The sequence below is a fragment of the Vombatus ursinus genome, unplaced genomic scaffold (assembly GCF_900497805.2).
Source record: "Vombatus ursinus unplaced genomic scaffold, bare-nosed wombat genome assembly UNPS02014837.1, whole genome shotgun sequence".
Classification (NCBI taxonomy): Eukaryota; Metazoa; Chordata; class Mammalia; order Diprotodontia; family Vombatidae; genus Vombatus; species Vombatus ursinus.
The window spans coordinates 314,287-326,126 of record NW_020954615.1 but is presented as its reverse complement, the minus strand read 5'-3'; the positions used below and the strand labels follow the sequence as shown (position 1 = coordinate 326,126).

The 11,840-nt window shown below is 49.1% G+C and overlaps 1 protein-coding gene and 1 pseudogene across 1 annotated transcript in view; one reads left to right on the top strand and one right to left on the bottom strand.

The window, feature by feature from the left end:
* The window catches only part of NAGK (N-acetylglucosamine kinase), an 11,487-nt gene extending 2,994 nt beyond the window's left edge, over positions 1–8,493 (bottom strand). Inside the window, exons 1-7 of the mRNA XM_027839995.1 lie at positions 8,412–8,493; positions 5,608–5,692; positions 5,330–5,428; positions 4,259–4,400; positions 3,296–3,406; positions 2,346–2,458; positions 229–316 (exon numbers count right to left, since the gene is read on the bottom strand). Coding sequence (XP_027695796.1) covers positions 229–316; positions 2,346–2,458; positions 3,296–3,406; positions 4,259–4,400; positions 5,330–5,428; positions 5,608–5,692; positions 8,412–8,437 — 664 coding nt within the window. The 5' untranslated portion in view covers positions 8,438–8,493. The remainder of the gene's footprint in view (positions 1–228; positions 317–2,345; positions 2,459–3,295; positions 3,407–4,258; positions 4,401–5,329; positions 5,429–5,607; positions 5,693–8,411) is intronic.
* Positions 8,494–9,035: 542 nt separating this feature from the next.
* LOC114026283 lies at positions 9,036–11,249 on the top strand (annotated as a pseudogene).
* The last annotated feature ends 591 nt before the right edge of the window (positions 11,250–11,840 follow it).

The following is an 11,840-nucleotide window of genomic DNA, read 5'->3' as shown; positions in this document are numbered from 1 at the left end:
TGTGTGTGTGTGTGTGTGTGTGTGTGTGTGTGTGTGTGTGTGTGTGTGTGACAAAAAGTTCAAGAAAGTCTCCAGAACAGAGCACCAAGACTCGATGGGGTTCAGCTGGAGTGAGGTCTCATTCTTGACTCCCACTGCTGCCCACTGCCCTTCCTTTCATGGAGGCTCTGCAGGAACCAAGCTGGACAAGACCACAAGGTTATGCTTCCCACCCCATCCCTCCTGTACCTTCTGCAATTTTCTGGCAAAATCCGGCAAACTTGGATTTATCGAAGTTTCTATAGATGTGGTTGAGGAGTCCCATTCGGTCAGACTCCTGAGGGCACAGAAAGGTGTTCAGATGGTCATTAGAAAGGAGAAAGCTTTCCCAGGCAGCCTCCAGTGAACTTCACCCCAACTCCATCACAAAGAGTGGCAGCTGTGTGGTTTGAAGACAACTGGAGGGATGACTGGTCTTCATCATGGAAATTCTAGGACACCTGGGAATTGTGTTGTCAAAGGATGTGGAGCTCAAAGTGACCTTAACAGAATCAGAACCACAGAATTGCCAGAGGATGGACCTGAGGGTCATCCAGTCCAATCCCCTCATTTTACAAATAAGTCAACTAAACCTTACAGAGGAAAGGACCTGTCCCAGGCCACAAAATCTCCTCCTAGAGCCAGGACTAGATCAGGTCTCCAGACATTCACTCCAGGGCACTTTTCACACTAGTCTCCATCTCTAACCGCTTCTGCCTTTTTCCTAACCAGTAACCCTAAGACTTTATCCTGAAACCACAGACAATCTAGAGTCTAGACCAAAGCCTTCGTTTTACAAGGGAAGAAAACCAAGGCCTAGAAAGAAGCTTTGAATTGCAGATGGTCATACCCCAAACACAGGTCCCTGAACTTTCAGTCCAAGATTTTGTCCCCACCTGCACTGAAGAATTAAATAATAAAAAAAGAAAACCAAATCACAATAATATCAAAAATGAAAAGGGTGAATATACCACTAATGAAGATGAAATCGAAGCAATTGTTAAGAGTTATTTTTGCTCAATGATATTCCAGTAAATTTGACAATTTCAATGAAATGGAATAATAAATTACAAAAAGATCTGTTAATGCCTACATTAACAGAAGAGGAAATAGAATTTCTAAATAAGCCTATTTAAGAAAAATAAATTGAATAGGCCATAAATGAACTTTCTAAAAAAAAGCATCAGGACCAGATGGATTTGTAAGTGAATTCTACTAAACATTTAAAGATGAACTAATTCCAATATTAAATTATTTAGAATGATAGGCAAAGAAGGAATCCTACCAAACTCCTTTTTTGAAACAAATATGGTGCTGATACCTAAACCAGGAAGAGCAAAAACAGAGAAAGAAAATTATAAACCAACTTCACTAACGACTATGGCAGCAAAAATCCTAAATAAAATACTAGGTAGGACATTACAGCAATATATCAGAAAGATTATACATTGTGACCAAGTGAGATTTATACCAGAAATACAGCGATGGGTTAACGTAAGGACTATTGGCATAATTGATTATATCAATAACAAAAGTAACAAAAATCATATGATGTCTATAAATGAAGAAAAATCTTTTGACAAAATACAATACTCCTTATTAAGAACACTTGAAAGGATAGGTATAAATGGATTGTTCCTTAAAATGATAAGAAAAGCATCTGCCTAAAACGGGTGGGGAACCTGTGGCCTTCTAGGTCCTCAAGTGTGGCCTTTTGACTGCATCCAAATTTTACAGAACAAATTTGTTGACTGGAGGAGGACTAATGTTCCAATTTCAAAAAAAGAAGAAGAAGAGAAGAGTGCAAACTTTAGATCAGTGAGCTTGACTTTGATTCCTGGGAAAATTTTAGACTAGATTATTAAAGGGATGGTTGGTGAACATCTAGAAAGGGAAGCAGTGATTGCAAGAGCCAGCAGGGGCTTCACTGAGAGCGGGTCATGCCAGACTAACTCTTAACCTCTGTTTACCTTAGTTTCCTTATCTGTAAAATGGGGGAGTTGGACTCAGTGGCACCTGAGCTCATGGCCCCTGACCTCGTCACACCCACAGACCCGTGAGGTGGCCTTGCTCACCCATCCTTCTAGGCGACCAGGTTTGTAATCTCACATTATCCCAGACTCCTCACTCTTTCTTGCTCCATTTATCCAGTCTCTTGCTGCATGTGTGTATATGGGTATCTTGCTCCCCAGAGTAGACATCCTTCCCTTCCTTCTAACCAAGGCAGGTGTGGGGAAGGTGCTCCTCTCCCTACCGCCACCTTTTCTCCTTCCCCTCCACGGCACCCAGCCTGGGACAGATGGGGACTTTGGGGAGGAGGGACCTACCTGAAAGTAGTCAAACATGGCTTTTTTGACGTAGTCTATCTTATGTGGAGACACCTCCAGGTTGTCCATGGTGTCAAAAACTGTCTTCACTGCCAGATGTGCCATCCAGTAGGCTGTGGAAGAAATGGGTGAGGTCAGGTCTGGAAGGGAGATGCCTCCTCTGAGGCCCAGAGGGTCAGTAGGTCACACAGCAAGGGAGTGTGAGGGCTAGACACCACAGGTCTGGGCCCCCCAACCCAAGGCTCTGTTGCCACACTTAAGTCAGAACTGGGTGCGGTGCAAAGGCCTGTGGCTTCAGACCCAGTGGATCAGGGTTCAGAACTGGCACCTTCTACCTCTGCCACCTCAGGCACGTTACTTCCCCTCCCTGGGGCTCAGTTTCCTCATCTGTAAAATGAGATGGTTGGATTAGATGATCTCTGAGGGCCCTTCCACCTAAAACCCTAAGATCCCACCTCCACCTGGGACCTGGGGGAAGGTGTTCATCATCTCCAGAGTAGTTGGATTCTGGGGACTCTGCCGTCCTCTGGTATCCACTCAGAGACGAGCTAGAGTCTGGAGACCTGGAGGGTTGATGAAGGAACTGGGAGGTTTAGTCTGGAGGGGAGAAGACTCAGGTGGGGAGCGATCGATGCATTTAAGCATCTGAAGGGTCCTAAAGAACACTCAGACTTGTTCTGTGGGCCCCACCATGCAGAACAAGCCTCGATGGGCCACCTGGGTGGGGAGTGGGTTCTCCCTCGCTGGAGGTAAAGGTAGAATGACCACTTGTTGGGAATGTCATGGGGGATTCCCAGAGGTAGGCAGCTAGGTGGGTCAGGGGAGAGAGCTCTGGACTTGGAGTCAGGAAGACCAGAATTCAAATCCATGACCCTCTAGTCTAGAGGCCAGCTTGAGGGCATTGGGCAGGCAGAGATACAGCTGATGTCCCGGCCATTGCCCATTCTCACCAGAGCCTTCATCACCCATGATGTGTCCCCAGCCACCACATCCTTGCTCAGAGCCATTTGGGTTGATTAGTTTGCAGTTGGAGCCTGTCCCGGAAATGAGCACCACTCCACCTGAAGGGAGAGAGGGCATGGCTCAGTAATTTTCCAATGGCAGAGACACAGTTAAATGCCTGTTTTCTACAGCCTAGAGGATCTGGGGCAGGAATCTTACTCTTCAGTTGAAGATTGTTTCCAGATCCCTGTTGAGGCTAATGAAGTACATACTCCAGGAAAGACCTTATTTTGTGGGGTCCTTTCTCCCTTGAGTGAGGACTGTGTATGGAAAAGAAACGGCTGTAATCTGAACCCTGGATTTCCCAGCCAGTAGCCTGGCTGCCCGGCAAGGGGCCGTACCATCTGGTTAGCCTCCAGATCTCCTTTCTCTTCCCACTTCTTTACAAAAACCCTAACGTGGACATACTCTGCTCTAACGTTTAACTCTGTTACTTTGACCACCCTTGTGGGGACACTTCTCCGCTTCTACAGCATAGTTCTTAGCCTAGAGTCCATGAATTTATTGTTTTTGTTTATGTTTTTAATATTTTGATACCTGTATTTCAATATAATTATTTTATATATTTTTTTTATTTTATGCATTTAAAAATATGATTCTGAGAAGGGGTCCATGACACAAGAAAACTTCTTGAACCCTTGCTCTAGAGGGTCCCTAACTTTGGACCCATCCCCAACATTTTTTCCCCTTCATCAAAATATGCCTCCTTCCTGCTCTGGGCTACCTGGAGTGGGACAGAAGGTAAAATCAAAGGGTCAGTTCAGAGGATATCTAGAGTGAAGCTTAGGAGCTAAGGAAGTTGGTACCAGCTATCTGCAGAGAATGTCTCCTCCTCCAGGGAGCCCTCCACTGTCCCTAGCCGAGGCAGCCGGAAGTCCTGACGGGAGCCCTGTAAGCGAGGCCGGTCTTACCTTTGGCTGTGGCTGTGGCAATGGACCCCGCTGCATCCGTAGAGATGAAGTAACTGTCACTCAGGTCAGGATAGAGGCTTTGCAACCGCTCAGTCAAGGAGGACACTGCAGTGCTCTGTTCCGCCCCACTCAGGGTCAGGCCCTGCCATTTGGAGAAGGTCAGAGTTCAGGGATGATCTCTAACTCTGCTCAAGACCCATCAGTAGATCCCCAGTCTTCAGGGTCACATGCACCCTCTTTCTCCTAGAACTCGGGAGTCTTCTACCATCTGGCTCCAGCTAGCCTTTGCACCCTTATCTTCATCCAGACCCCCCTCCAGCCAAGCCAGTCTCCCCACCATCCTCTAATTGTGCTAGCCTTTGAGTCAGGAAGACCTGTGTTCACGCTTTGCTTCTGGAACATACAATGGGACATGGGGAAATGACTCATTTTTGTTTTTTTAAATCCAAAGAATAAAAAAACAAAATCCCCAGCACCTAACGCAGGGCCTGGCAACAGTAGGCCCTTAATAAATTCATACCGAATTGAAGTCAGGAGGGGGACCTTGTTTTGGGGAGATGATAATAGTCGTGGTTTGGGACCTGTTGAGATTGGAATGCTAGCGAAACATGGAGGCAGTGTGATACCCTAGAAGAAGTGATGGATTTAAAATCAAGGTTCAAACAGGATCCCTTAACACTATTAGCTGTGTGACCTTGGGCAAATCACCTCTGTGGACCTCAGTTTTCTCTTTTGTTTTGGAGGCAGCTGGGGTTAAGTGACTTGCCCAGGGTCACACAGCTGGTAAGTATCTGAGGCCACATTTGAACTCAAGTCCCCCTGACTCCAGGGTCAGTGCTCTGTCCACTTTATCTAGCTGCCCCAACCTCAGTTTTCTCAACTGTTAAATGAGAGGGTCAAACTAAAACACAGCCATGCTTTCTTGCCCTGTTATCTGCTTGTTTATCCCCTACTGGTGACCTGGGGGACTCTAGGGGTGTTCTCAGTCCTGTATTTTCGCTCTGACACCCGGTGTTGATTCCTAGCTCTTAATTTCCCAGATCCCCCCTCTGGCTTCTGCCCCAGACTCACCAGGCTGCGCAGCGGTTCATTGAGCTTGACCCCAGCTTTCTTCTTGGCCTCATTCACCATGCCATTGATCCTTTCTGCACATGCATCCAGCCCAATCAGCTGGTGCCGGGAGAGAAAAGGAGGTAAATGGGCTTTGGACCATCCCACGTCCCACCTCCCTCCCCCTTCCCAACTCTCCTTTCCAGAGCCTTTTCCCACGCCACAGAAAGCTATGGTTAGCGATGCGCAGGGGAGAACCAAGCAACCCCAAATCCACCCCATCCTCAAGTCTGTCTTACCCACTGGTTGGTGCTCGGTCCATCAGCTTCTGCTACAACCTTGCCTTTTTTATTCAGCAGCAGGACCTTGGAGTGGGTGGCCCCCCTAGGGAATAGCCCAAACTCAGTCCCAACTCTGGTCTGATGGCAGAGAAACAGCCCCCGCCCTCAGGAAGCCCCTCGTCTGGTGAGGAAGATACCATCCTAACTCCTCTTCATCAAATCCTACCCATCTATCCTTTCTTCCATGGGGACTTTCTCCTCTGAGAGGTAATCTCAGACTGCAGGGCACCAGGCCTGTGGCTTTATTGATGTAGGGAAGTCCCAGTGAATAAATTCCCCATGCAGATCATGAACTACTTATCTTAAGGAATTAGTTGGCATTACACGGCCAGGGTACCCAGGTCTCTCTGGCTCCAAGGCCTGCTCTCTGTCCACCAGACCACAGCTGCCTCTGCTAACAGTAGCTGGCCTTTATGGAGAACTCTCCCGAAGACCCTATTCCAGCTTCCCACCTCAGCTAGTTAAATGCCCGTAGGCCCCTGGGCAAACCACTTCTCCAACTCCACTTAGAGATTGGTGATTAGATTCTGATCAAGGCCACGGCTCAACTTGGGTAAGCAAGTCACAGACCTGGAGCAGCCTCAGTTCCCCGCCTCCCTGTGAAAAAAGGACTATCGCCTCCAGGGACACAGCCACAGAGTCTAAAGGGGTCTTAGATATCATCTCCTTCCATCTCTTCATTTTGCAAATGAGGAAGTCCCATGCCCAAAGGCCATACTGTTAGCCAATAGCAAAGAAGGAACTGAAACCCCAGTGGCTGGCTCCCAACATGGTGTTCTTAAGATCAAGCTGCCCCTGAAGAAGCAATGTGGCATGGCGTGCCAGACTGGATGTAAATGGCCACTGGTTCAAATCTAATGCGGTGTGACCTTGGGTGGGCTGGTGTCAAAGGGGGTTGGTCCACATGACTCCCAGGGCCCTATAATCCAACAAGATAGAAGTATAAAACTCTGGGACACAGTAATACACACAGAGCCAGGTTAGACTATCCATACCTAATCATTTTACCCATTGTACTTGGGATCAGGAGGGACCCAGGATCGAATCCTGCCTCTGACAATGGCTAGCTGTGTGACCTTTCTTATCTTTGCCCGTGTGCCCAGAATGCACTCACCTCCACCTCTTAGAACACCGCCTTCTACTTAAAGTGTTCCTGATGCCCCAGGTGGTATTTTTCTGTCCCCGATTCAATCAGTCATTCCATTTTTTACTTTGTAAACACTTTTATCAGCTCATCTGTGTACTTTCTCTCTTCCCCAATCAAACGTAAGCTGCTCCATTTTTAACTCTGTATCCCCAGAATCTAATTCAGTATCTGGTACATAGTAGGAACTAATTAATTAATGTTAATGGAATTGAATAAATGCTTGTTAAATTAATAGACTGTTACACCCATCCTGGCAAGAAGGGAGGAGAGGCTTGGGCCAGGCTAGCAGCATCAGTAACAAAGAGCCTATGGGGCTCAGTGAGTGATTAAATAAAGAATCAACAGGTGCACATGATTCTCCTATCTATTTATCCAGCTCCAACCTCTCTGCTGATCTGCAGTCTCGAATCTCCAACTGCCTTTTTGGACATCTCCCTAACTGGCAGACATCTGAAACTCAACATTTTCCCCCTAAATCATCGAGCTCTTCTTTCTTCCCTGGTACCAAAGGGTACCAGCCTCTGGTGCCCCTGGACCCCTATCTCTCACACCCCCATATCCAGTCTGCTGCCTTTGCAGCATCTCATCTTTTCTCCTCTGACACTGCCCCCACTCTGGACCATTCCCCTCATCACCTCATGCCTGGACTACTGCAACAGCCTGCAGGTGGGTCTGTCTGCCTCAAGTGTTCCCATCCATCCTCCACTCAGATGTCAATAGATCTTTCTAAAGTGCAGTTTTGACCACATCGCCCCCATATTTAATAAATTCCAGGATCCAATATAAAATCATGTTTAGCATTTTTTCTTAGGCCCTTCATAACCTGGCTTGCCCCTCCCTACCTTTCCCGTCTTCTTGCTCTGGAAGTGACTCCATGCGCTCTGAGTCAGTAACATTGGCCTCCTGCCTCTTCCTCACATAACACACGTATCTCTCCACTCCCGGTTCTTCCCTGGAACGCTCTCCCTTCTCATCTCTGCCTCCTCTCGGGTAAAATCCCCTCACTCGTTATTTCCTCCTAACTTAGGATCGGTGCCTTCCTTCATTCAGAATGCCTTCCAGTTCATCCGGTCTATCTTTTGTTTGCATAGAGATATTACTAGGTTATCTCCCCCATTACAAAGTGAGCTCTCGGAGGGCAGGGACCGTTTTTGGCTTTTCGAATACCAGGTGCTCAATCAAAACCTGGATGTTGAAGGAGGGGAGAGGAGGGAGAAGGGTGATTACGAGGCTCGCAGGCCAGGGGCACAGCGATTAAGGTAGCTGGAAGCTCAAGAGTCAGGTTCAAGTCCGGACTCGGACACTTCCTAGCCGTCTGACCCCGGCGGGTCGCTTTAATTCTCTCAGCCTCAGTTTCCCTCTCTGTCAAGCGAAGGGGCTGAACGATCGTTTCCAACTCCGAGTCTGCGACCCTGCGGGTCACGGTCCCCCGCTCCCTCTCGCACCCCCCACCATCACGGACACAGACGGACACACCTTGCTGCACCTGGAGCAGCGGAGCCCGGGGGCGCGCGGGCGCCCAGCACACCTCCGCTTACTTGGGAGGCGGCAGCCCCCCGGGGCCGGGGTCCGCGCCCTCGGGGCCCCCAGCCCCAGCCCCAGCCCAGGCACTCACCCCTCCACGCCCCCGAACAGCTCCATGGGGGGCTTCCGTTGCGCCGCGCGCCGACCCTCGCCGCTGGCTCCCGACCGCCCGGCGCCCGCGAACCCTCTGCCGGGCTCGGCCGGAGCCCGCCCACGTCCAGCTCAGGCCGGCCCGTCATGTGACGCCCTCATTGTCTTTCCACCAGTATTTCCGCAAAGCCGGGGAGGGCGGAGCGCCGGGGTCCAGCCCCTAGGAGGAGCGAGCCCGTGACGTGGAGCGTGTCTGAGTGTGTCTGTGAGTGGGAGGGTCTGGAGCCCTGGAGTGGCCGGGGGTCTCCAGCCTCGGGGCAGACCACTGCCCCCGGGGGGTCCCGTTCTGATGCTTCTGGGTCCAGCTGCAGCCTCAAGTCCCTTCCAATGTGAACGGGCTGTGGTCTGCGGGGTGTGCGGTGGGGGGTAGGGGGGGGACCCCGGGCGGGGGCAGGGCCGAGGGAGGGGCCGTCTGAGCATCTCTGGAGGTGTCGGCGGAGTGGGAGTGCGTGCCTCGCCAAGGGTGCTAGTGATGGGGTCTGACTGTGCTTTGAGCTGGGAGTCAGGCTGCACGTGAATGTGCGTGCGCGTGTGTCTGTGTGTGTCTGTGTCCGTGTGTACGTACATGTGTACCAGTGTGAGCCAGCGACAGAGTTTGGAAAGGGAGCGCCGTCCCTGTTGCTCCGCCTCAGCGCCCTCCTGCCTTGGGTTGGGGGCGGTCCGGGGTCTTCCTCCTCTTCCCTTTCTCAGAAACTAGTGGAGAAAGAGGAAAGACTACGTGGTCTGGAGGCGCCGCCGAGCAGCCAGGAGGGGGCCCCCCAGATCAGCGAGTGGCTTTCCACCCGTGTACTTTCCCTTCCAAGAATTGACAACAGGCAGAGAAGGAAGGGTCCCTGCTCAGACCCTGCCACCAAATGCCCTTCAGATACGCCATTGCGCTCTCCACGTCTGTCCCATCACACTGCCCACCCCAACATATGCATATGTTAACCTGGATCCAAGGGGGTGACTTCTATGAAGGTACCCGTGCACACAAAGAAAGGCATCCATTCATTTCCCCACAGAAAGAAACCAGCACAGACTGGAGGGTGAAAATCATACATCAGTAGGATTGGAGACTGAGAGCTGGAAGAGCCCTCACAATGCCAAACACTTCGTTTTACACAAGAGGAAATTACAGCCAGAAAGGGGAAGGAAGGCATTGTCCAAAGGTCACACAAGCAGCCTAGATGGATTTGAAGCCAGCTTTCCCACTGTAGACTTCCAGGATCCTGCCATTTCTAAGAAAGAGTGTTTCGCTTATTTTTCACTGTTAAAAGAAAAGGAGCTGGGGGAGATGATCTCTGAAGTGGGCTCTAGCTCTTCGAAGCCTTTGTCCAGACACTTAACTGACGCCCAGTTGCACAGCACCTATCCACACAAAGACACAGCAGGCTCACAGCCACATACACAGACTTAGAGAAATATACAGAGCCTGTCTGCATGCCCCACAGACATAGAGGTGCCTGTGGATGGTGATGAGGGATTGTTTCCTTCCTCCCTAAGTAGGCCTTCCCCTAGGTGTCAGGAAGTAAAAACAAGGACCATTCTTGCAATTAGGTAATGATCAGCCTCCTCATTTCTATTTTCCTTACTGCCTCCCCAAAAGACCACCTAGAGTTCTGTTATATTGCTTTCAGCTGCTAGAAGCAGCTGGTAGAGTGGATAAAGCCTTGGATTTGAAGCCAGGAAGACCTCGGTTCAAATGTAAGCTCAGAAGATGGATTTGGAATCACAGGACCTTGGTTCCAGTCCCATGACTATCCTAGGTAAGTCACCGAACTCTCTGGCCTCAGTTTCCTCACCTGTAAAATGAAGGGGCTGGACTCAATGACCCATCTACTGGAAACTCCTGTTTATATCAAAGCATTAAAAGTCACATAGGATCTCCTAGTTAAAAACAAAACAAAAACAAGCAAGAACCATCTATTTAAAATATTAAGGGGGCAGATAGAGCTCCGGCCTTGGAGTCAGGAGGACCTGAGTTCAAATCTGCCCTCAGACACTTGACACTTACTAGCTGTGTGACCCTGGGCAAGTCACTTAACCCCCGACTGCCTCACCAAAAAGCAAAAAAATAAAGTGTTAAGCAATAGGATATCATGGAAATGCACCTGCTTGTAATACCTGTAACCTCCAGTGAGTTGGTCCCAATCCCCTGCCCTATCAACTGAGGACTATGAACCCAGTTCATTCTGGGATCCAGCCTCTATCCAGGGATCATTGCAAGGTTAACTTGCCGGTTGCAGGGAGCCCCAGCCCAGCCATGCCTCTGCCCCCCAAGCTGGCCGAGCTGGAGCAGCAGTGGCACTGGCAGGACGAGCAGCAGCGGTATCAGCTACAGCACCTCGAGTCCTTTTATGAAAAACCTCCTCCTGGACTTATCAGGGAAGATGAGACCAAGCCGGGAGACTGTGTATCAGATGTACCAGGCAATGAACATGGCAGAGAATTTCTGACTCATGCTCCAACAAAAGGTCTCTGGATGCCCCTGGGGATAGAAGTCAAAGTTATGCAATGCTGGCGCTGTGAACGTCATGGACAAAGAACAGGGGATGAAGAATGCCCATTCTTTATCAAAGGCAATCAGAAATTAGAACAATTCAGAGTAGACACAACAGCTAGAGAAGCTGCTAGAGGATTCTGCCTCGGATGAAGATGGCAGTACTTCTGGCTCCTCAGAATGTAAGGAGAAGCGTAAGAGAAAGAAGAAGGAGAAACATAAGAAGAGGAAAAAAGAGGAAAAAGAAAAAGGAAAAAGCATAAATCTAAGTCAAATGAGAGTTCAGACTCTGACTGAGAAGTAATTTTCTTTGAGTCTGCCTCATTACTCCAGAATCACAGCTGAATGTCGGAGATCCTAAAGAAGTAGCCACAGAAGGGCCTCAGTTAACAGAAAAAGGAACCAAGAAATGTATGTCCCCAGCGTTGCTGCTGTGGCAGGTTGTTCTTGCTGCCAGCAGCGATGAATTCAGCACGATGCTGAGTTGCTTCTACGCCGTGCTCTGGGACTCATTGTCATCTTCCCCGATTACTGCGGTTTGTGATAAAATTTTTTAAGAAAATCAAGCATGAGATATAAAGACACGAAGACATTCTAGGTATTTCCAAAAGAGATTCGATTTCCCTGTGAAAGCAGAGGGTTAGTGGGGCTGTAGGCTGACTTACTTCGAAATTCTAGATCTTTAGCAGTTGCAAGTGAGTGCTATCAGGTGTTGAATAATAAAACTCAGTTATATCAGACTTAAGAGCGAACATCCTTGCTGCAGACAAGAACCTTGTTCGAATTATAATGCTGGTACATGGAAAAAGGCAACTATATGAAATATCTCATCTTCATTATAATCATTTTGTTTTGGAGTTTGACACTGCACTAAAGTAACTGCTTCAC